Genomic DNA, 24,394 nt, shown 5'->3' on the forward strand with positions numbered 1-24,394 from the left:
TTAAAATCATGATGACCAAGTGGTGATTTCTATGACTTTGTGTATATAATTTGGAATTTTTTACCACTGTAGGCCAATAAGGAATATATGATATCATTTCATTCTTTTCAAAGGTTTATTTGCATGACGCACAAACAGACACAAAGGTACAAATGTGTTGTGCATGACACGAATTCAAACGTGCTGCAGATGTGTGTCACAGGTTGATCTGGCTGTCGGCTGTGGCACTTGGCCAGAGGTGGCGCTGGTTGACTCGAGTCCATGTTAGTGCACAAAGTAAACTGGTCGCTTTTGCTGTGAAGCAAAAACGCTGAATTCGGAGAAATAAACCGTGCGAGGGGAACGATAACGACGACAAGAGTCTCCCGATCGTTTACTCTTGCTGTTCTGTGAACAACATCGGCGTGGTGTTACTTGTTTGCTGTTTTCGCGATCGCGTCGCGAATGAGGATATCACCAGGTAAACTCGCCACATTTTTAAACATTTTGTTGTTCAACAGCATCACGACTGACGGAGTGTGTTTGAGATAACCTCACACGTGTCACAGATGACACATTTGGCGTTTTTTGCTGGTTTGTCGGTAGTAGCTACTGAAACGCAAGACTGCCACACATCTGTTCGACCAACGCCAGTTGATCTAAACGCCAGTAGATCTGGAACACCGTCCAACACGTTAACGAGCTAACTGCTAACACACTAGCTCCCACCCATGTAATTGAGCATTGCTGGCACATCCGACATACTGTTTTACTTTAGTCCATGACGCGCTTACCTTCAGGGTCATACGTCACATGAAAAACAAAATAGTTCCAAACGCCAGATCTGAATCAGGGTGGGGGAGGTTCAATTTCCCGTGTTGAAAGGAGAGCTTAACTTCTGCCTAGCTAGCTTGCCCTGCGCTCAGTGAATCTGCGTTCGACTACTCCGCCTAGGCTGCACTGTCGAGCGCAGAGCCCCTGAGCGCTCAACACAGAGAGCATCGTCAGAAGGAAAGTTGATAAAATAAATTAAAAATTTTGTATTGATCGATATATATATATATATATATATATATATATATATATATATATTTATTATATAATATAATATAATATACACAAGTCCCCCCAAAATAGGTCCACTTGCAGGGTTGTTGTTGGTTGTTGCTGTGTGTCTGTTCTGCTCCTGCTGTCGTCTATCACAATGAGTACCACCTCATAAAATATATGGCTCTTGAAGTACAGCCCTAATATCCGACATTAAAGTACAGTAGTTTAGGCCTATTTAACACCATATACAGTTTACCTGAAACAATTTCATTTCATATATGAATGTTATTCATTTTAACGGTCAGAATGTGACAGGGGTTAAATAATAACAACTGTACTGCATTAAAACTCCACAGCAGGTGGGATATCCAGTCTTTTAAGTGATGACCTGATGAAACTTGCTTCCAGGTCCAAACTACATTTATAAAGGCTGCTGTGTTTTTAACATTTTTTAATGCTTTGTATTTTTTTCTATTTTACAGTGGCTTGCAAAAGTATTCGGCCCCCTTGAACTTTCCCACATTTTGTCACATTACAGCCACAAACATGAATCAATTTTATTGGAATTCCACGTGAAAGACCAACACAACGTGGTGTAGACGTGAGACGTGGAAGGAAAATCATACATGATTCCAAACATATTTTACAAATAAATAACTGCAAAGTGGTCCAAACTGCATTTATAAAGGCTGTTGTGTTTTTAACATGGTTTAATGCTTTGTATTTTTTTTCTATTTCATATGAACAAACCCCTCCTGGCATTCTCCTGGCTACTGGGAGTTTCGGCATCCAGGCAATAGTTTTCGACTCACCAACGGTATCTCCCGGGCCATCAGCGTGACAGCGCCATGCCGTCTTTGCAGTTTTAAAGCTCAGGGAAACGCTCTATAGCGGTCATGACCGCTGGCAAAAAGGAAAAGCTACTCTTTATAAAAAGGCAACCCTCATCACATTTTCTGACCCATCATAACAGCCCATTTCACACACGTCTTTAAATCAATCCTCTGCCGAGCAGCCTCCGAACCATGAAGAAACTTTCCTGAACTTTACACTGGTGTATAGTGTTACACAGCATGATGTTTCACTGTGAGTCTGAAGTTTTGATCATAGTAAACCTGCATAACTCCTGTTGTTTTTTAATATAGAAAATAGAAGCATAGGTGGTAACTTGTAATTGGCTAAAAATCTCTTAGCCTACTGGTGAGAGGGGTGTTGCTACCTGTTACCGTAATTGTCGGGCTATAAGCCGCTACTTTTTGCACAAGCTTTGAACCCTGCGGCTTTTAGTCAGGTGTGGCTTTTCTATGGATTGTCCATGATTTTTGTCATATCGTAAGACGATTTGTTTTGTTTGTTCCGCTGTTGTACGGCACTACGTTGCCTGGCGGAAGGGCATGTGATCAGACACACAGTATCGGGGTTCAAGAGTGGTATGTTGGTCACATGTCCATCCGCCAGGCAACATAGTGCCGTACAAGAAGCGCGAAAAACAAACTTCAAAGTAGCGCTACGCGTTCAGCGGGAGGCGTGGATGATGTGCGGCGATAAACTTGCGAAAAGCAAGTTATGCCCAACTCCACCGGTGGAATCTGACAGCGTGGAAAAGTGTGAAAACATCCATGATCACCAACGGATTTCGAAGGGCTGGACTGCTGCATGATGGAGAGGAGGACACCGCCACGGCCCTTCAGAGGGTGTTCGACTCTGACACTGACAACGAAGGAAAGAAGCTGAGAGTGGATGACTAAGCCACCCTGAGCCTGTTCGTTTCCGACACTGGAGAAGAGGACTTTGGTGGTTTTAGTGCGCAGGAAGATGGTGGTGAATGACTGACTTTTCTTCTTGTTAAAGCCGTGTCACTGCACCTGAGCCTAAAAGGTAGTCCGAATCTATTTTTCTGGTGTGCTGTAGGTTATTGTTATGTACTACATTTGTTACTCATTTATGAAGCGCAGTACATGTTTCCTACTTGTAATTACCGCTACTTGTACATATACCTAAAAAGTTGTGCAAATATGTACCCATAACTTGTTTTTCAAAATATTAATAAAAGGGGTGTGTCTCCAAACAGCCATCTCTTTCCTGACATTTCGCTTTGTGCATATTCTCTTACATATGATAAGTCAACATTGAAACACCTGCGGCTTTTAGTCAGGTGCGGCTAATGTATGTACAAAACAGGATTTTCCCCTGATTTTAGCTTGTGCGGCTAATATTCAGGTGCGCTTTGTAGTCCGGGAAATACGGTAGTTCTTTCAGGCAATGTTGAAATTTCCACATTCTGACGCTTCAAATGCCTCAGGAGCTGTCCGCTCAGTGCAGCAACTGTTAATATAGAGCGTTATTAAATTTATTGCTAATGCAATCATATCGCACATTGACTTCTGAGGAAATTTTAGATTGCACTCGTCATCAAAAAGGTTGCCTACCCCTGCTGTAGAGGAAGGTGAGTAACAATTAACCAACTTGAAAGAAGTGTCGTTAAAGTGAAATCATTTATTACACAAACAAATAAAGGTTCACCAGCAGTCCAGGGCTGGTGGATGTCGTCAAATCAAAGAAAAGAAAGTGAACTCCAGTTCTTCTATTAGAACATGTGTGACATTTTGTGTGTGTCTGGTGAGCATTCAAAATATTGGAAAATATTTGCTCAATAATACTAAGATTTATTCTTATATTGTTTTTTACAGGTAAAAATTGTTTTGCAGAAATGCATAAAAAAACAGAAATAAAGTGACATAAGAGCAAGAAAAAAAGAAAATAAAGCCAGAACTCCAATGATGAATTAAAAATATTTGGTACAATGAAAAACTGATGTCAACACAGAGATTAAATACAGGGCTTCTCCACAGATTAGACTACACAATAATCTGCAAATGTAAAGAACATTTCTTAGAAAGTTATGCTAAGAAATGCTTTGGTTTAAATAAGCCTTTAAAAGTGATTGAAACACTGGAAATTTTGAGCTAGACCGTCACTGAGTAGCTTCTCTGACTTTTCGCTAAACAGGAAGTGACCTCTGCCCTTACCTTAAACTTATTAAATTAATTGATTATTTCCCTAAATGTCAAATCAACAGTATGCTAATCCTTTATAAAAACAGGAATATCAAATGCGTTATTTACACTTATGAAGTCTCTTAATGGCATTAGCTTTACAAGAGCTCTGCCTATTGGTGAAACAGAGACACTAGCGTTTCCACAGCTGTGTGTGTGTATACATACATACATACATACATACATATATATATATATATATATATGTATATATATATATATATGTCTTGTGCTGCAACCACAAGACACTGATTTAGTAAAAGGACTAGATGTTTAATCCCTGATAATGCATTGCTTTGAATTGAGAGAATCTTGAAGGATTGCTGTTATGAGGAAAGGCAGCCCAGAAACTCCATCAGCAGCTTTTGGTTTTTTACCCAAGCTAATCTGCCGTTGTTTCTTCCTTGGTAAGGCTGAGACACCCTCATCCAAGGAGACCCTGCCAGGGTTGATCAGGCCCCGGAGTGTTTCACTGGTTTATGTTAAATTGTTATTTCTCTTCTTCTTTCTTCTGTTTAGTTTTCTACAGTTTACTTTCTTCTGTCCACTCACTGCACTTACTTAGTACTTAGTTCCTCCTACGCCGGGCGGCGCATTGGGCAGCTAGTGATCTCCATCGATGTCGGTCAGCAGCAACTGCTTCAGCTTCGTCCCAGGTAATATCGACAGTTCTCAGATCGTCCATGAATGTTCGACGCCATGTGGTCTTTGGTCGGCCTTGCTTTCGCTTGCCAGTGCGTGGACGCCATGTCATGGCAATCTTAGCTGGGCAATGAGGGGGTAGGCGTAAAATATGGCCCGCAAAGCGGAAGCGCCTTTCTGCAACAACATCGGCTAATGGGAGGGTGCCTGCTCTTCGCAGGACCTCCTCATTTGTTATTCGGTCCCGGTAGGAAATTCTCAGGATTCGCCGCAGGCCACGTTGTTGAAGAACGTTCAGGTGTAGAATAATTGCACTTGTTGAGCGCCAGGTTTCACTAGCGTAAAGTGCAGTAGGGAAGACAATAGAGTTCAGTAGTCTGATCTTGACCCTAACATTCAGGGAGGTCGAGTTCCAAATAGGTTGGAGACGTCGCAGGACACCAACTGCCTTCCCTACTCTGGTGTCGACATCCCGATCAGAGACCCCGTCATTCGAGATGATGCTGCCAAGATATGTAAAATTCTCCACCTCTTCAGCTCTTCTTCTTTTCTTCTTCTTCCACTCACTGTTTAACATTTATGGAGCCTCACTTCTTCAAAGGGATAGAAAAGTTGATAGAGAGAAGTAAGACAAATTGGACAAGATAGCAGAGAGGAGAGCCGGAAGGGGGGCGCCTGATCTGGCTTCCCACTCCTCCCCACCGGATCGGGCTGTTCGCTCTACCTCCCCACTGCCTCCCAGAAAAGGAGAGAAGAGCAGAATATTTACTTTTCTCGCGCGGTTAGCTGACTGCCTTAGCTGCTCAAGTGATGTCAGCCCTTTTTAACCATAGCCAGTGACTGGTCCTCTCAGCAGTGTTAGCTAGTTCTCTTATAGCCTGCCTGTTTTTCGCAGGTAAAATTTGTTTTGCATAAATGCATAAAAAGCAGAAATAAATGCCTGTCGTCTGATCCAAATCTCTCTAAGGAGTTTTGCTGTTGTGCTGGCAGCAAAGCCCCTGCACTCATCTTCCACCGGGCGTACATTGATCTTCTGATCTGTCCTCTGCTCAGCTGCCAAGTTTAGCTTTAACACCCCACTCACACAATGTACATTCTAAGATTTCGAACTGCAAATTTCCAGATTGTTTTATTTGATTTCATTTATATAATGTATATAACTCACTCACTTACTGCACATAATGTCCTTTTTCTATATATTCACTCACTGTATATAATGTTCTCTCTGTTTTTGTGCACAGTCCTGGAGCATATCAGGTCACATTTCAATGTGTGTTGTACTTGTATAACTACGCATGTGACAAATAAACAATGTTGAATCTTGAATATATATATATATTTCGTTTTGCTACTCGGGCCCAATAATGTTCTTTGTGGGCTGCATGAACTTTTTAAAAGTCTACTCAGTGAGCATCATCTACTAAAACACTAGTGGAATGCAATAGGCAATGTGTGTGACTATTTGTGAGAGTCTGGTGGACACTGAAACAACAGAAGAAAAAAAATTGCTCAATAATACCAAAGTTTATTTTTGTATTACCACATTGCACTTCACATAAACACATGATGCACAGAAAGAGATTCACAAATAAGACAAAAAAAAGGACAAATAAAACCTGAACGCCAATGATCAATTAAAAAACAATGAAGTCAACAGCATGAATAAAATACAGGTTTATGCCACAGGTTAGAGTAAAAATTAATCGACAAATGCAAAAAAGAAAGTTTTAAGACAGTCAGGCTGAGAAAGCGCTCTGGTTTGAATAATCCTTTAAAGGTGATGGAAATACTGGAAATACTGATGCAGCAGACAGACTTCACACCTTCTTCATTTTGGCAGTGACTAGAGAGGAAAAACAGACAAGCAGCAGCTTCAGTTTTTTTCTGTAAATACTTTGCATTTATTTCTGTGTGTTTCTTTTTAGCACGACTTACGATCTTTGACCCACTGAGCGTCTGGATCAGCACAAAGTTGTTTCCTATCTTTTGTGTTAAAACTGGAAATAAAAGACAGAAAATTATAGAGATTGTATATGTTTGTATGTAGGACAACGTGTGCTGACTTACATTATAGCCTTCACACAGCTTCCGCTTGCAGCCTGCTCACGATATGTTTCCCCCACCACCTCAGCAGTCTTATTGCCTTTGGTGATGTCAACGCAGCACGGTGGTTTCAGTCCAGGATGACGATGACGAGTACCTGGGAGATAAAAGGTTAAAAAGAGATTTTTCTTACTAGGGAGAAGTATAATTAGAAGGAAAATAAAAGTTAGATCTAGTTTTAAAATATGAAGCTCCTTACATCACTAAACAGAAGATGACTTTTAAAATGTGACCTGAAATTATGTTACAGTGCACAGGCATTTTTTGTGCAAATCAATCATCAAGTTTAACAAATCAATGTTCTCAACACAATTTGGGGCCCTCGATTACTTTTTGGGCAATTCTGGCATTATGTTAATTAAGTGAAAGGTGAAAAATATTTTCTCGTAGCTGCAAGATATTATCTTATACTCTCTCTGTGTCTCTCTCATTTTCTGCTTTCATGCCTTATGCAATGAGTCACAATGTATGCACCCCTCCAAAAACCCACTGAAATGATGACTTTGCTAAAAACTAAAATGAAGCAGTGAGATTTAGTTACAGAGTGAATTTGTTTGAAGGAAACCACTGCACCAACTGTGCTACACTAATAAGTTGGCAGTTATGATAGTTTAAGTGTCAACATATGCCTGGCATGCAACGCAGCGTGAGACATAACCCCATAAGTGACAGAAAACAAAAGTAGAAAACATAAATAGTACAAACATTGTTAATGGTAAGCAGTATAGCGGGAATGGATATGGTGTGGCTGTCAATCAGTCCAGCAATCGAACACAAAAGTCAGGTGAATGTCGTGCTTATAAAATAAAAATCTCCAAGACTTCTTCTAAATGTCGATGTAAAGGACGCCTTTAAAATGCTATCACTGACTAATGAAACTTAGCCCAGAAAACAGCTTCCAGGGTGTCTGGAGCTTTGTGGGTAGAAGTCAAGTAAATGCTGGAAAACACATGTGCAATTATAGACTGAGCAGATACCAGAATATGACTGATGTAAAGGTTTGTGGTCTTTACACAGTGGTCCTGCCCAATAAAACACCAAAATGTCAGAAGTGAACCTTATTCGCAAACAGGCAGCAGCCATTGTTGGAAATATTCATTGCTGTGATCAAATGATCTATTTTATCTCTTTTTTTCCTCATTTTTCTTTATAAAAGTAAGAGCACAGTTACCTTCAGAGGAGTGGCAGCACACACACACCGAGAGCAGGAGGAGAGTGATGGAGAGGATCTTCACAGTCATTTTCACCGGCGGTCTGGCTCACTGATCAAGTTGAAACTATACGCTGACCAATGCTTGGTTATTTATTGGTAAGTGCAGGAACACATGCAGGCACAACTGATGAGGTGTGATTATAGGTCTGTGTATTTGTGTGCAGGGTGTGGCATATCACAAACAGCCTCACATACACGAAGTTCACAGATACTCAGATATGGTGTAGAGCCTGATGATTGATATCAACAGTAATGAGTAATGAATCTAAATCACCCACTGACTTTTGTTTGTCAGTGACTCATGATGCCCCTTAACAGTCTTGATACACATGGATGCTTATTTTTTCTTATAAATTCCCACGACTTAAACTTTTTCTTGTAATTTCACATAAATTGTTTAAGGTTTCTTGTTTGCATCAAGCTGTTTTACTACTGGAAACACAAAAGAACTCACTCTTAATGTTTATTTTATTTATGTTAACTTTTGGCAGATGATCAGATAAGTTTCACACTCTGCTCTGCAGGAAATGTGTGGCAGAAATGTGATCATGTCGACTGTCTTTATCTTCCAACACACACGCAAAGATCAACAGTTTCTAACACAGACTAAATACATCACATGAAAAATGGTTTGTGTATGCATTGCTAATTTCCAGAGGTGGGACCAAGTCATTGTTTTGCAAGTCTCAAGTAAGTCTCAAGTCTTTATCCTCAAGTCTCAAGTCAAGCCTCAAGTAATGTCAGGCAAGTCAGAGTCGAGTCTCAAGTCACTGGTGTAAAAGTCCGAGTCAAGTCTCAAGTCTGAAACTTTGAATTTCAAGTCCTTTCGAGTCTTTAAAAAAAAAAAAAAAAAAAGCATGTTGCAGTTATGCTAAATGTAAATATTAGACCATGTAATTTTAAAATCTGTGTTTTTCTCAACACATGACAAAATAGTGAACTTAGAAAATATACACAAATTGTGAAATTGCACCTCTATAAAATGCAGCTCAATTAAACCTAGCTCCAAGAATAGTTTTCACCGACAGTTCTGAGATAAGCTGCATGTTATTCTTGGATGCGGTTGTAGGACCAGCTTTAAAATCACATGACAAAAATATCATACATATTAAAAAAAACTGCATCACCAACGTAGCCTGGACAACATTTGCTAGTTAGATGAAGTCAGCTATCTCATCGTAGCATATTTATATGCATATTTATAATCATACGGTTCTTGGAGTGAGTGCATACACTCGTGAAGTTTAGTAACTTCAGGTCACTGCAACAAGCCCAGGTACAGTTTACCGACGGATGGGTGCAGGACCTTGAAATGCACCGTGTAGAACGAAAGACCATCGTACGTATCATAAGTTTACCAGTCTCACAAATCGTCTTCATAAATACGCATTCGTTAACAGTTTATTAATAGGACCTTTGAGCTCAACGGTAATTAATTAGTAGTGGAAATAATTTCTGGTAGCATCACAGAAATGTAGCAGTGACAACAATATTGGATGCTGTAATCGTACTGGGCAATTAGTGATACAAAAAACCTGTTTTATCCTGTGAATAAAAGTATATGTTTTTGTCAATGTACCATAATAACAGAAGCGAAACGCAATATTGTGTCAGGACAATTCACTATTTATGCACAATAAATAAAGGAGCATAGCGCGACAATTTCTGTTCAGCGCCAGACTTGCTTGTAACCTATATCTGTCACGGCTCAACGGCACGAGGGAACAGGGATGGACACAGGCGCAGAAACCAACCCGGAAGCGAGGTGACAGAAAACAAATGATTTATTTCCGCCCACAGGTAAACAAAGGTGAAACACAAAGCGACGCCACCACACTAGTGGCGCGTAGGATTCGTCGGTGATAATGAGGGCGACCTAGACACCTCTAGGAGACGGCTGAACAGCGGGGACAGCGGGGAGGTAGAAACAGGACTAGGTAGGGGCCGGGGGCACTGGAACAAGAGGAGATCACGATCAGAGGGATCCAGCAGACAACCAATAATCCTCCGCAGTTGAATTGAATTGCCTTACTTGGTTTCAGATGGAGGGGACAGGTGGAGCGGAAAACCCGGAAGCGGTCGAGGCGTGGGGAGGCAGGCAGGTGAGCGGTGGGCCGGCAGGCCACGTTGTGTAAGCAGCTGGCGGCCCAGGTCCAGGAGGACGGGAGCGAGGGGAACAAGATCTCCACTCCGGGTGCTATCGCTGAGGACAAGAAAAGACAGGTCAGTCATCACACGGCGTTAAGACAAGGTTTAGGATGCTCCACTGAACTAACATGGGAATAGCAGATACTCAGGCGATGAGTGGTTGAGAGCGCAGGTCTGATATACCGCTGGCACGATTGCTCACAGGTGGTCAGCCAGGGAGGGGCAACCGGACTCCGCCTAAAGGAGGAGGAGCCGCTGTCTGAGACCTGCAGGTGCCCAACCAGACCATGACAATATCACCAATTATGTTAAGAAAAATGACGTATTAACTACAACAGCAGACTGACCTTTGTGTAAATGCTTGGAGCAGACTAACCTGTGAGCTGGAGAGTTCTGGGACGTTATATTTGGTCTTTGAATGGCTGCAATCCAGGCCACCCGTCGCCTCTTTGTTACTTCGGAAACATGGCTCGAACAATTTCTCTTCAACGACGTAATCCGATAACAACCGATCTCTTTACCCGTCGGCTTCCCGTAGCTGTCATGTGACCGGCTATTGCAGTTAATAATACAACAGCTTCTTGACATTTTTGCGTTTCTTTTTATCGCTGTATAACTGATTTCAATTGAAAGCCTGCGTGCGCTAGTACCGCTTGCCACGAGTTCCCAGAATCCTTTGCGGTTCTACCCCTGAATGACGTCACATTTTCAATCTCTATATAATATGCATGTTAAATTTTATATTTGGGGTAAAATATCAAGTCTTTTCAAGTAAACCGGTTCAAGTCCAATTCAAGTCCCAGGTCATTGGTGTAAAAGTCCAAGTCAAGTCACAAGTCTTAGAACATTTTTTCAAGTCAAGTCTAAAGTCATAAAATTAATGACTCGAGTCTGACTCGAGTCTGTAAAATTATGATATTATTTTATGCCATTTTAGACCCCGAAATAAAGATTGTGAATTATTATGTAGTTTAAGTTGGCATTATTCTCCTGAATTAGAAGAAGGTGATAATTATTGCAGTATTTAAACTGATTTGCATTGCATTAGACTGCTGATTTATTGTGAATGAATGATATTGTTTATGATGCATTATACTGTTGAGTTATAAGGAATACTGTTCGCAGAAAGTCATCGCCTTATTTGTCTGATTAGAAGAGAATAGAACATGCTGGAGTTTTCTGCCCCATCTCAGCACGAGCAGATAAACAGGGAGCCAAGGTCGTAGCTTAGGCGCCGTGTGAGAGAAAGAATGTGAATGTTTAGGCTTTTATGATAAGATGGGAGAACCAGAGGCTATAAGAGTTTGAGCAATGCTCCACCACTTTGAGATTTGAGGCTGTCTGCATCAGTGTCCATCTCCCACGTGTGTGATCATTAAATCATCGTTTGACTCAACCCGACCGGACCAGTGTTGTTATTGTGGTTTTTCTCTTGTCTCCATCCCCAATATTTTGAACCTTAACATTTTGGGGGCTCGTCCTGTGGTATTGGGGTGGAATTTAAAAGTTTGGATGGTCCGAGGTTGTCGAACGGACAGGCACGAGCCAGTGGTCTGATTTGAGTGGACAAAAGCCGGCTTATCTAAAGGTAAGGCACTACCTGTTGAATTATTTCCAAAATGTGCCAAATTGGATATGACTAAATTAAAGTCTACTCACTGAAATTACTGGTAGAGTGTCTGTTTTGATTTTGATGAGAATCACCGTGTGTTATGCAGTTAAAGTTGCTTAAGAGTATTTAATGAAGTTGAAGAAATATGAAACTGTTCCAGAAGTAACAGAGAATGTTGGGTTTGAGTCCCTGGATAGTGAGCTGAAGGCTCAGGTAGTTTAGTAGGGAAATTAGGACAGAAACTGTTCCAGAAGTAACAGAGACTGGTTAATAGTTTTACAAATTAGGTCAGAAACTGTTCCAGAAGTAACAGAGACTGTTTAATTGGTCGTAAAAAAGTTATCTTTCTTCGGTTGGACCCGTTATGGTAAAATTTCTCAAAATCGGTTAGGTGAAAATTATTATAGGACGGCACCAGAAGTTGCTAAGAAGCACATAGCCCGGGGGTTACGCCCCCTCCTAGTCGTGGACGCGCGGCTTTGACCTGTCGGCGAACAGGGTTAGTTCAGTTTGGCTTATCTGTGGGGTACAGGGCATCCTGAAATAAGCTAGGAGTTACCGAGTCTCCTCACCGTTTTAAACGGTGTCATGTGCTTGTTTGGATACTGTTAAATTGAGTTAGGGATTTTAGAAATTAGGTCAGAAACTGTTCCAGAAGTAACAGATACTGTTTAATTGATTACAAAAAAGTTAACTTTCTTCGGTTGGACCCGTTATGGTTAAATTTGTCGAAATTGTTTAGGTTCTTTAGAAATCAGGCCATAGGCTGTTCTGGAGGAAACAGATACTGGTTAATTGATTACCGTATTTTCACGACCATAAGACGCACTGTACTAAAAGGCGCAGTCTCAGTTATGTGTGCCATTACAGTATTTAACACACACATAAGGCGCACTGGATCATAGGGCGTATACAAGTACCGTATGCGTATTTAAAAATAAAGCGGGAGCAAACCTGAGTTCGGTACTCACATTTTTATTACCAGTAATCGTCATCATCAACAACACACAAGCATACAAGTGTGCGTATTTAAAAATAAAGCAGGAGCAAAACAAAGTTTGGTACTCACATTTTTATCATCAATCAAACCCATCGAAGTCCTCATCCTCTGTGTCTGAATTGAACAGCTGCGCTAAATCTCCATCAAACATGCCAGGTTCACTTTCTTCACTGTCAGAGTCACTTTCCGTGCCGTGCGGCTCCTCGGAAATGATGCCGGCTTTTGCGAAAGCTCGAACAACAGTGCCAGCAGACATGTTAGCCCAAGCATCTACAATCCATTGGCAAATTGTGGCGTAACTCGCCCGGCGCTGCCTTCCACTCTTGGTGGAACTGTGGTCTCCATCGGTCATCCATCGTTCCCAGGCCGCTCGCAGCCTTACTTTGAACGGGCGGTTCACACCGATGTCCAGCGGTTGGAGTTCCTTTGTCAGGCCTCCCGGAATGACAGCAAGCTCACAGTTCATTTGTTTCACTAGTTTTTTCACATCGGCTGTGAGATGGGCACGCATAGAGTCACAGATTAAGAGCGATGGTGATGCGTGGAAAAAACCACCTGGTCTCCTTACATACACCTCCCTCAGCCACTCTTTCATCATTTCCTCATCCATCCAGCCCTTTTCATTTGCCTTAATGATGATTCCTGCTGGAAACTTCTCTTTAGGCAAAGTCTTTCGCTTAAAAATCACCATAGGCGGCAGTTTCTGTCCATTAGCATGGCAGCCAAGCACAACAGTAAAAGAAGACTTTTCATACCCCGTTGTGCGTATCGCTACCGTGCTGGTCCCCTTCTTCTCCACAGTGTGACTCACCGGGATGTCAAAAGTGAGCGGGACCTCGTCCATGTTTGTGATGTGGCTGGGCTGGATGTGTTTGTCGGCGATGTGTTTGCTGCAGTAGGAGCGGAAGATGGCCAGCTTTTCCTTATAATCCGCTGGAAGTTGCTGCGCTACCGTAGTCCTGGTCCGGATGGAAAAATGGCACCGTTTCATAAAACGAAAGCACCAAGACGGACCTCCTTGGAAATGTTCAATGTTCATCTCTTCAGCTAGTGAAACTGCTTTTAGCCGAATGGTGACCGTCGAAACGCTTCTCCCGCTCGCTCTTTGCTCGATGATCCACCGCTCGAGTCTTTCCTCCAACTCGGGCCACCTCGCCTTATGTCCGCGGAAACTCAGCTGCGTTTTCTTGACCTGCCGGAGCTTGTTTTCTAGCTTCCTCCATTTGCGAACCATCGATTCGTTAATCTTAAATTCTCTCGCGGCTGCTCGATTTCCATGTTCCTCCGCATAGCTGATGGCCTTCAGTTTAAACTGTGCTTCATAAGCGTGTCTCTTTGCCATTTTCAGGGTTGTTAAAACAACGATGTTCCACATAATGCACATACCTGTCCTTTTAGACAGGTATGTGCGATTGTCCGGTATATACGATCAACGCCCACACTTCACCCTTTAGCGTTCTCATGGTGTTCTCTACTACGTCCTCCTTACAACACACAGGGCGCACTGCACTATAGGGCGCACCGTACTTTTTGAAGAAAATCTAAGACTTTTAAGTGCGCCTTATGGTCGTGAAAGTACGGTACTCGTTATTTTAAATTTGTCGAAATTTCTTAGGTGCTCAATCTGTTAGGCCTGTCAGTGATTGTAAATACAAGACGTCTTTTGTAATATAAAATAATAGAGTTTTGCCTGAGCTTGGTGTGAGACTGTGTGTGACGTGCAGCTGTGGCGCTGAGGGGTATTTTTAGACTGTGTGTGAACATGCAAATGAGCTGTGAACTACACAGAGGACTTTTGCTTCCTGTTTAGTGTGTTTTGTGGGATTTGCAAATAATGATACAAGCTTGTAATAAAAACGCTGATTTTGTTGATTATAATATTATAAATAAGGATTTGAATGACTACGCTGAATGTTTGATGTTCGGCTGGATTTTAATATAGAAGAGATAAATTGTGTTTGAGTAAGACCGGCACTTCAGTCGGCAGAGTGTGATTGTGATGAAAATGATATTAAATAAATCTCTTAGTGTGTTGATACAGGTGGCTACGGGCCTGGACCACCCGGCCCCATGAGCAAACAAAAAGTTAAGTTAACCCACCTACAAACGCACATACACGCAATGAAGACATCCAGAGGCCCCCATGCTTACACCCATGAACATGTGAAGATTTTCCAGCAAGTTTAAAGCAGTGAAGCTTAACATACACCCGCCGTTACACAATAAAGTTTATCCACTACTAACGAATAAACTCTCTGGGTTGCAGGACAACATCTTAACTTCAAAAAAAAAAAAAAAACACTGGTCTGACAAACCAGTGAAGATATGACAAATTTAGTGGTTAGAAAAGTCAAATTGTGACAAGTTTTCTGCCGATTGATAAATATAGGTGATTACTGAATGAAAGAAAATTCCATTTTGAACTTTAAATACAATCTTAAGAATTTTAAAATGTACCTGTGTCGTCCTGTCAGCTTGGTGGGTTATGAGAGGATTATATGGAGAGAAAAAAAAAAAAAAAAAAAAGGGGGAGTGAAGGCTGACACAGGGCCTGGCCCCGGTGTTTCTCCCCTCTCTGACTGATATAGCCAATACAACATCATTAGTTTTGTTTTGTTTTGTTTTTGTTTTGTTTTTTTTGTTTTTTTTCTCTTTATGTTTGATTACAGGTAGGGAAGCCGAGGCTGACCTGGACGCCTGCTCTCCCCTCCACCATCGTTGCTCACTCCTCCACCATCTTTGAAGTGACCCTGACCAAATGCTACAGCAGCTGGACCTATAACAACAGCTTGAAAATGTCAACAGTGCTGCAGGAAAACGATATCAGGCTGCGGAGATGGAGAGTGTTAAATCCAAGGCCCGTTTCACTACACGGGGAGATTTCCGTCAGTCTCTCTTCTTAAATGAGAAGATTGAGAAAGGTCCGGCTCCCACCAATGACTTTGACCACCTGCTATAGAGGAACTATCGAGAGCATACTGAGCAGCTGTATCACTGTCTGGTTCGGGAACAGCAACATGCCGGACAGACGAGCTCTACAGAGGGTTATGCGAGCAGCTGAGCGCACCATCCGCTCCGAACACCTTGACCTGCACTCAATCCACAGCAGGCAGTGCCTGATCGGACACACCCCTCTCACACACTCTTCACATTCTTGCCATATGGAAAAAGACAGCTTCAGCGGACAGAGCTGTGACGACACGCCCATTAAGCCCGGAGGAAAAGTGAGGCCGAGCAAAACAATGCTGACCTTAACAACTCTGCATTAAAACTGTGCAGGACAGTGACGGACCAACACTGATGATCGGGCAGCAAAACAGGGCGTGCCACAGACAAAGGAAAACTGAGGACAGGAGGCACCTCAGAATGGAGAAAAACCTGGCTGCCCCTGGGTGGGTCCGGGATGGGCGTGAGGTTCTGGGGGCGCTCCGTCTCTGGGCTGGGGCCCGGGCCGGGCCTCGGGGGCTTGGGTCCTGGTTGGTGTGTTGCCGGGGTTGTGGGCGGGTGGGTGCATGGGGGCCCGGCCCTGGAGCAGGGTGCCGCCGGTGCGTCGAGCCGCCTGGGGGGCTCTTCAACTGGTGGGGGGGATGGTCACATCTTGCAGGAGCTTTCTTCTCTTCAGGAACTCTCTGCAGGAGGGGGAGATACAGGAGAGGTGGAGGAAGATCTCAGCCTGGGCGTTTACCGTCTTATGTAGTCTGGAAGATGTGTGGATGGTGGGGTGGGTGCAGTTTTCTCTGTGGTGGGGTTGGGTGGACTGTCCAGGGCTCTGTGGAGCCGGGGGGCGCTACTGCACTGGGCCCCGGTCTGATGGGCCTGGGCCCCCCTTCCCTGGCGGGTCGCGGAGGGTGGGAGTGCCTACTGGGGTCAGTGGGGGAGCTGGCCCCAGGGAGGGGTTACCTGCCCCTCCCTTCCTTCCCTCCCCATCTCCAGCTGCCTCCCTCTTCCCGCTCCTCCACAACCACCCACACATGCAGGGCCTTGGAGTGGGGGTATGTCACCAGGGTGCAGAGGAGGCTACCCCCCTGTCCCCTTCTGGCTGCCTCTGCCTCAATTTTATCCCACAACTTAGACATTCACATTATTCACACTCTCATTACACATACATATAGGATCTTGGGGGTGGGCACAATCACGGAGTCCAAATTACCATCAGGGTGTACACCTCACCCCTGACGTCGTTGCCCACCTCTCAATTTTAAATACACTTAGTCATTGAGGGCTAGCAGGAGGGACTATGCGCTTACCTGCTGCTCCTTGGCAGGTAGCTCCATGCCCTCCTGGGTTTTAATTGCACCTTAGAACACATATGCATCAACACTACAATGAGCGGGTGGAGGGAGGTTTGGAGTCTTCTCCCACCCCCATTCTCTGCGGCCTGCTGGAGCGGGAGGGCTAGTAGGAGGAGTTGGCCGTCCGACTGCGGTCTGGGGTGTGGGGCCTCCCTGCTGCTGCGGAGTCGGGGTGGTCTGCCTCTCCCCACCGCAGGGAAAAGGGTAACACCACCTGGGTCTGGGTGCAATTCCCCCCTCCAGGGGCAAGGGTACCTAGACCCGGTTTGTAGGGTACGCTTGGGGAGTGTGATTGTGTGTACAACGTCTCTTTATGTCTGTCTCCACGTTGGTTGAGTGTGGAGTGAGTGCATATGAGAGCATGAGGGTGGGAATGGATGTTTGTATCTGTGTGTGCCTGTATGTCTGTGTCTATATGTCAGGTTGGGTATCAGACGCCACCTCTCTGGGGACACCTCAGGCCCTCCAAGGTTTGGAGGCCTATCTCCACCCACCACCACTTCCCCTGCCGGTGGCGGACTCCCTCAGGTGTCGGTGTGTTGGTGGTTCTTTGTGTCTGGGGGTGGGCGTCCGGGTACACACCGGCTCACTCCTTGGCGGCCGCTTGTCGGGGCCTGGGGCCTGGGGCTCGCTCGGGCCCCTTTGGAGGTGGGGTGCCCCCGGCCTCTCGGCCTGGGGCTCGGTCACTCAGGCACAGCTGGGGGCCGGCGGAGCTCACGGGCGCGTCACTGCAACTCCCCCTGACTTCTGCTCCGCGGCTGCTGGGCGAGCCCTCATCTGGGACTCTCCTCAGCTCTTACTGGAACAGTGGCGCGGTTGCCCCTCTGTTGGTCTTCCATGGTCTCTTGTGTTCTGGGGGCCTCTGGATGTCTGGAGTTTTGATCTCCTCCATACCCGCTTCACACCCTGGAGGACGGGGCTGTGGCCCCCCCACACTCCCTAGCAGATCATTACATGGAGAAACCTTTGGAATGCAAGCATGCTGATCCACACAGGTATGCACACATGGGTATTCACAGACGCGGACTAAAGCTTTCTTGGCTGCTGCCTCAAAGCACACTGTGCGCTGTCTATCCTGCGTGCTGCACAATATCGTTTATTATTTAGTAACTATTGATATCTATGACTAGCTAGTTTATTGTGATGGTGCTTTGTTTTCTCTATTATTATGTTGCTCTTTGTTGTTTGCTGTCTCCTCTGTTTGTTTTTTTTGTTTGTTTGTTTGTTTTTTCTCCATACAGGTGACCCAGGAGTTCTTTTTTTTTTTCTCTCTCTTTCCCCCCCCTTCTCACCGTCTCTTCTCCCCTTTGGTTTTCTTTCTTTCTCTCCCCCTCTTTCTCTCATTCATTCCCCCTGTCCTATTTATTAAAAAAAAAAAAAAAAAAAAATGACAAAGGATGAACTGAAGCTCTGCCATCACGTAATGTCGCATACTGCTGTTTCTGATGTCATTTAAGAAAAAAAAAAAAAAAAAAAAAAAGAATGGAGAAAAACACCAGGAGAAAATAAGCTGAAGGCACAGGGGTCGGGGCTCAGACAGGAGCTGACCTCTGGGAAGAGCCGAACAGCAGAACCACAGAAGGTCCAAGGGAAACATCAATGGACTTTAATCTGATTTCTACGGAAAAGACTCTGAGGTTTCTGCCCTCAATAAGACCTCGAGGCATCAGAGCAGAAACTGAGCATTGCCCAGGAGGAGCTAGCTGAAAATCGAACCCATCAGGCTTGGAGTCCAAGACACCGGACTTGAAATCAGGCCGGAGCATCCTGGAGCTAGATGAGCAGTGTGATTTGTCCGGTCTGCTATGGAGCAAACGTTAGGGGGATGGCTTCCTGTCGCCTCTGCCGTCCTCCGATCGCTCAGCGTCCTGGGCTGCCCAGCTCCGGACTGAACGCTCGGGCCGAGACACCCAAACAACCATGGACTCCATTCCCCTGGAATGGGACCACGACTACGACCTGAGCCGTGGGCTTGAAAGTGCAAGCAGGGATCCCAGAGAGCCTTGAGGCCTGTGTTAAACTAACAGAACAAAGATTGAGGTCTTCCACTGGGGAGGTGGAAGCTGCAGACTCTCCTATACACCTTCTGGATGTCAGCCGTTCCACCTGCAAACAAACGGACAGCAGTCGCACTTCTGCAAGCAACAAACGGACATCCAGACAATTGAGCTGCGTATCAAAACCCTGAAGGAAGACCGAAGCAAAAGGGTCAAGTTAAGGAGGAGCGAAATAAGGAGAAGATGCTGGACACTGGAGAAAAGGACTGCCTCAATTGGGGCCAGAACCAGTATGGACAGAACTCTGACCAGCAGCACCAATGGATGCAAACTGTCACGAGCTGAAAGCAGGGACTCAAGCGCAGAGCAGGTTGATGTCTCAGAACACGATTTATTTACACACCCGTGCAATAATATATACAGTGACGGGAAATTCAGGGTTCCAGGGGATTAGGGGAAGGCTCTCTCTCTCTCACGCTCGCTCACGTCCTCACACACGTTCGTACCGCGGGGAGGTCACAGGTCCGGGAAGATAAGCTGGAACAGGGAAAGGGAGACATCAATCACAAATCACGAAGGCATAAAGGTGTAAGACCACGGGAGCTGGAAAGGTAGACTAACGTCAGTAGCGCAATCATCCCGCGATGAGAGGATCTGTGACCCAGCCTCAAATAGAAGACGGATAATCAGCTGATCGCCAACAGCTGTGAGAGCCAAGGGCGGGAGCCAGCTGTGAGCTCCGCCCAGGCAGAGAGATAGGGGGAGAAAGAGAGAAAAAACACAAGTGTAGCCTTGTGAGGCCGGCTGGGCAGGCACGGGGACCATGACACAAACAGACTGAAAAGGAGGAGGGCAGGACCCAGGGCACGCTTCAGGCCGTGGTTTACCCAGAACACTACAACAGGAAAGTGATGAACACAAACACCCACACAAACACACACATCTACATGCACCGACTCAGAGTGAAAAGAAACATACATATGAACATATGCACTCGTTGATTGAGGGAGAAATGACACACACACACACACAAATTAAAATGTTGATTCAATGAACTGAGAAGTGATCCACACACACACACACACACGCTGATGCAACGAAGAATGCTTTACTAACAAATGCTGCACACAAACATCCAAATACGGAGTTGGTTACAACAGCAAGAACTGATTGATTATTTATTGCTTAAATGTATTTCATGCCACGCAGAGGGCATTTGTGTAGATTTAGAGGACATGGTCTGAAGCACTTTGATAATGAAAACAATGTCTGTGCGTGATGTCTGTTTATGGCTCAAAACCTCCACTGAATTGTTTACTGTGCTTCACACAGTCTAACAAGGAGCAGTGGTACAGAGCGAAAATGATGAATGAATGGTGTGAGTTTTATTTCGAAGAGATTATGAAAAGGTTGTGTTGATTCAACTTAGTTGTTTACGTTTTTGCCAAAGTAAAGAGTTGGTGTGTAACTAGTGTCCACTATTGAGTCAAGTAAATCCAACATGTTTTGTTGGTGCAAAAAGGAGTTTTGGTTGATCTTTGGGTTTTGTTTGATACTAGGTTGATTCTATCAGTGAGGTTTGGATTGTTTTCTTTCTCTGAGAGAGAAAAGGATGGTTTTATGCTTGGGCATGTTTGTAATGGGCCCCAGTATCTGTTATTATATGAGTGTTTAATTGGTTACGTCTGTGTTTGCTTTCGTTACAGTGCACTGAGATAAGAACATCTGAGAGGTGTGATCCACCGGTGGTGATATTTTGGTATTTTGTGAGCTCCTGATTTAACAAATCGGCTCCTTAATCCAGGCCTGAGAGAGTGAATTTTAAAGTGCTATAAAATATTCTTACTGAAAACAGTCGCGAAGTATTTTTCTCCATGATTATAATGGGCTGAGGAGAAAAGTCCTGATCCTAAAAGGATTGCAGCGAGTCAATCCAGTCCAAGAAAAAGCAATAAATAAGGAATTGTTTCCTTTAAAATGATGACGTCATCTTGCTGGTGAAGGAGCCTCGAATAGGTTGCGCGTGAGACTCCATTATCAGCAATATCTGGTATGAATGTGTGTGGATGTATGCATGTGACTGGACTGTTATGGACTGACGACTAAAAGCTTTAACTGACTTGGTACTGAGACAAAGACGGTACCGACTTTAGGATTAGTAAATGTCCACAGACAGTTCACCCAGCCTGTAAAAGAAGGGTGGATGTTTTGTCTTGCTTTGTTTTGTTTTTGCAAGAGCAGAAGGTTGACAGAGACTGAGGGGGGAGGCTGTAGCTTCACAGGAGTGTGAACTGCGGATTTAACCCTTGGGTTGCCAAGTTGGAGTTACTGATGCTTACATAAAAAATTGTGTTTTAGTAGCTGTGTTTCGATTAGGGTACCATTATAAAATGGTTGGGAATGTTAAATGCTAAAATGAAGAAAAGGTTTGAATTCACTTATGACTGAACATGTTATTAGTATTAATCATAGTGGGTCACTGTAAAGAGTCAAGTAACTTTTATAGAGGAAAGAAAGAAAAAAAAAGAAAAAACCCTCTACCGAGGCCTATAAATAACAGGGAATGATAGACTTGCCACACGCAAAATAGAGATAATGTAATGATAAATACTGGTCGCCTTTTGGGTGACATCTTGAAATAGTCAGCAATTTAAAAGTAAGATAGAACCGACAGGGGTGGTGCTGCACAAGAACGAGAGTAAGATAAAGTAAAATATTGTGTTTAGCTTTGAGAAGTTTAAAGTAAAATGTACCATTACACTCAGAGGATCAATATGAAGTTTGATATATGCTAATTTTGAGTGAAGTACATGACTGGTGACTGTTCTGTCCTGAGCTTTTGTTTTTACAGCACCCGCTTGACCACACCAACAGTTTTTCGCCACCGAAAAGGAGTACTTGTAGAGAATAGAGAATGGGGAGGAAAATCACCAAAACTGGGAAAGGTAAGCCCCAAAGGGGGTGATAACACCATAACTTTCACTTATGGTCAAATTCTTAAAATTTGACCCCGAACTTGAAAAATTCTTCAAATATTTAGAGACAAAGTAGGTTGAAATAAAATATAAGGTTATAAACCACAAAAGGATGAAGCAAATGAATTGATAAGATGGTGAATCGATACGCAGTAAGCTGTCGATCACGTTGATTATGTTTATTCTAGTGAGCAGAGCAGGATTATTATTACTAAAGAATACAAATGAAATAGCAAAAACTAGAAGTGGAAAAACATTTGTGCTAACGGAAATAAAATCAAAATAAGAAAAGTGTTTACAAAACTAATTAAAATCAATTGGATTTATAGCAAAATGTGTGTAGCACCATTGTTGTGTGTATGCCCTACGATAGTCAAGTCATTTAAACTTTACATAGTGCACAAGGGGAGTTCATTGATCACTACTGTGAAACTAATAAGATTTAGGAGCTATGTAAGAAACTTACAGGTTCCACTGAAATTTTTATAAGCAGGATATTAAAACTTATTTATATAACAATATCAAAAATGTAGATCAGGGACCAACTTAGAAGTCACTGACACTTGACTAGCTGTAAACCATTGGTTTAGGAATAAGTGATTGCACTGGGCTTTCTATTACACAAAAGTCAACTCATTTATGATATCTGAGGAAGTATTGTGATTTAATTTGGAGACACAAAGGAACATTTGGCACTTCCCACATCTCACATATGTTTACTGTTGCACCCAACCATTCCACAACTGAAATGCCTGTGACTCCTAATTATTTCAGGCAAACGGAGCGAACCATATTCTGTTATAATCCCATCTGATTGGGGCTTTTATTCTTGACGTTTGGAGAGAGCTCTTCATTACTAGTACTAGTCAGGTTTTGTTCACATGTTTGTTCCAGGTCTCTCAGTCAAGAGGAGTTTGAACTCCAAATATGGTGAAGTCTTTTCGCACATTGAGATCACTAATAACTCTTAGCAAAAATGTGATCTTGTAGAAACAATCAGGTGACATGGAGTCAGTTATAAGTGCGACTCTCAGTTTTACTTTATTGGAAAATATTTTTGCATTTTATCCATATTTGTTTTTAACAAAAATCAAAATTCCACATTCTCCTGCATATCAGTTTTGAACCAGATAGGACGACAGATTGTGGCCCTGTGTTTTCCTCCATTACACCTGCCACTGCATCTCGATAATCTTTGTGTTGTTCCTCCTGGGGTGTCACTCTCCCCTATCTGGCTCACATGACTCTTACCTTTTGAAAAATTATGTTTGAATCTCGCTATTCGGTCAAGAATTCTCTATGCCCTTGTTAAAGAGTTGTCTACTAGGAAAAAGTGAAATGAATATAAGTATAAAGTCCCGACGTGCACTACAGTATAAATTAATAGGTTAGGCATGTTCTCCGTGAAATTAAATAAGCTTAAAATAAATAAATAAAAATAATAAAATAAAACTCTGAGTTTAACAAAATGTTTCAAATGAAAATATCAGGTCTATCTCTCTGGCTTTCATAAAATGTAAAAAGGGTGGGAAAAAACAATTGGTAAGACCACCACCCCACACATGTGATATTATTTAAAGGTACGGTTGTCCTCTTTAAGAAACATCAGGACTTAGAAGAGTGGTAAGTAGAGTATGAGAGCTACAAGTGAACACTAAATGTACACTATGGTGTGTTAAAATAAATTAGAGGGCCGTCAGGGGGTTATGAGGGACATTTATAAAGCAAAAATCCCACAAATCTTGAAATGCACTTGAAAAGCTCACACACGAAGGTTAGCTTAGCTGACCTTGAAGAGCTCATCAGGGGGAGCATACTCCCCCTCCTTGAAGAGTCCCCCATTCAACCCACATCACCGGAAAACAGCTAACACCAGATAAGGCAGCGTGGTGCAGCCCGAGACAACAGGATTGGAACATCTAAATAATTGTGCGAGCACCTTCAAAAGGTTTGTCGATTGACCAAAATTATGAACACGCAGTGCAGCAGGAGTTAATAGTCTTAATACCCAGGGATAAGCAGGGGAGCATGGCTGATGTGTTGAAACTGGAATTTTGTGACACTTAGTTTTGGCAAAATACAACTAAAATTATAACTGGCACTAATCAACGTTAACCTGAAACTGAGGATTTTCGGACAATATAAATTAGACTAAACTAGCAAAGACTTGGTAAACATTGATTACACCTGGTACAAACATCAGGACTGATGACTATTGTAAATCTGGAGTCGAAACTAAAATAAAAAATAAGAACTAATGAAAATAGTAAAACGATTTGAACCCTGGTGTGGAGTTTTGCAACTCTGACCAGGAAGCAATATAAAAT

General features: G+C 43.3%; 3 protein-coding genes and 1 long non-coding RNA gene across 9 annotated transcripts in view; 1 reads left to right on the forward strand and 3 right to left on the reverse strand.

Moving 5' to 3' along the window:
• Nucleotides 1-3,241, reverse strand: part of LOC309714058 (uncharacterized protein) — a 93,862-nt gene extending 90,621 nt beyond the window's left edge. For 4 of the 6 annotated variants that reach the window (XM_082546142.1, XM_082546140.1, XM_082546146.1 and 1 more), the window contains exon 1: nucleotides 774-3,240. Coding sequence is in view for 1 of the 6 variants with exons in the window: in XM_082546147.1 (XP_082402273.1) it covers nucleotides 774-785 (12 nt within the window). In the remaining 5 variants the exon portion in view is untranslated. Of the gene's footprint in view, nucleotides 1-773 lie in introns of all 6 variants that reach the window. The other 2 variants (XM_082546147.1, XM_082546143.1) reach the window with 1 other exon arrangement.
• The window catches only part of LOC309714070 (uncharacterized protein), a 277,839-nt gene that overhangs the window by 173,063 nt on the left and 80,382 nt on the right, over nucleotides 1-24,394 (forward strand). The window lies entirely within an intron of this gene.
• Nucleotides 6,233-8,216, reverse strand: LOC309714780 (eotaxin-like). The gene is made up of 4 exons (XM_082547477.1): nucleotides 8,002-8,216; nucleotides 6,795-6,927; nucleotides 6,663-6,724; nucleotides 6,233-6,570 (listed from the first exon to the last, which is right to left on the reverse strand). Exons 1-4 carry the CDS (start codon nucleotides 8,069-8,071, stop codon nucleotides 6,545-6,547), a joined length of 291 nt encoding a protein of 96 aa, XP_082403603.1. The 5' UTR covers nucleotides 8,072-8,216; the 3' UTR covers nucleotides 6,233-6,544.
• On the reverse strand, nucleotides 9,810-11,075 carry LOC309714085. The gene is made up of 2 exons (XR_014278800.1): nucleotides 10,568-11,075; nucleotides 9,810-10,457 (listed from the first exon to the last, which is right to left on the reverse strand). It is a non-coding gene; the product is annotated as an uncharacterized lncRNA (long non-coding RNA).

This window comes from Aulonocara stuartgranti (assembly GCF_965226115.1).
Source record: "Aulonocara stuartgranti genome assembly, chromosome: 9".
NCBI classification, from domain to species: Eukaryota; Metazoa; Chordata; class Actinopteri; order Cichliformes; family Cichlidae; genus Aulonocara; species Aulonocara stuartgranti.

Coding starts and splice junctions, on each gene's coding strand:
- LOC309714780 (XM_082547477.1), bottom strand. CDS start 8,071: ATGACTGTGAAGATCCTCTCCATCACTCTCCTCCTGCTCTCGGTGTGT. Junction 6,928..8,001: donor GTGCTGCCACTCCTCTGAAG/GTAACTGTGCTC, acceptor TTTATCTCCCAG/GTACTCGTCATCGTCATCCT. Junction 6,571..6,662: donor CGCTCAGTGGGTCAAAGATC/GTAAGTCGTGCT, acceptor TTTCCTCTCTAG/TCACTGCCAAAATGAAGAAG.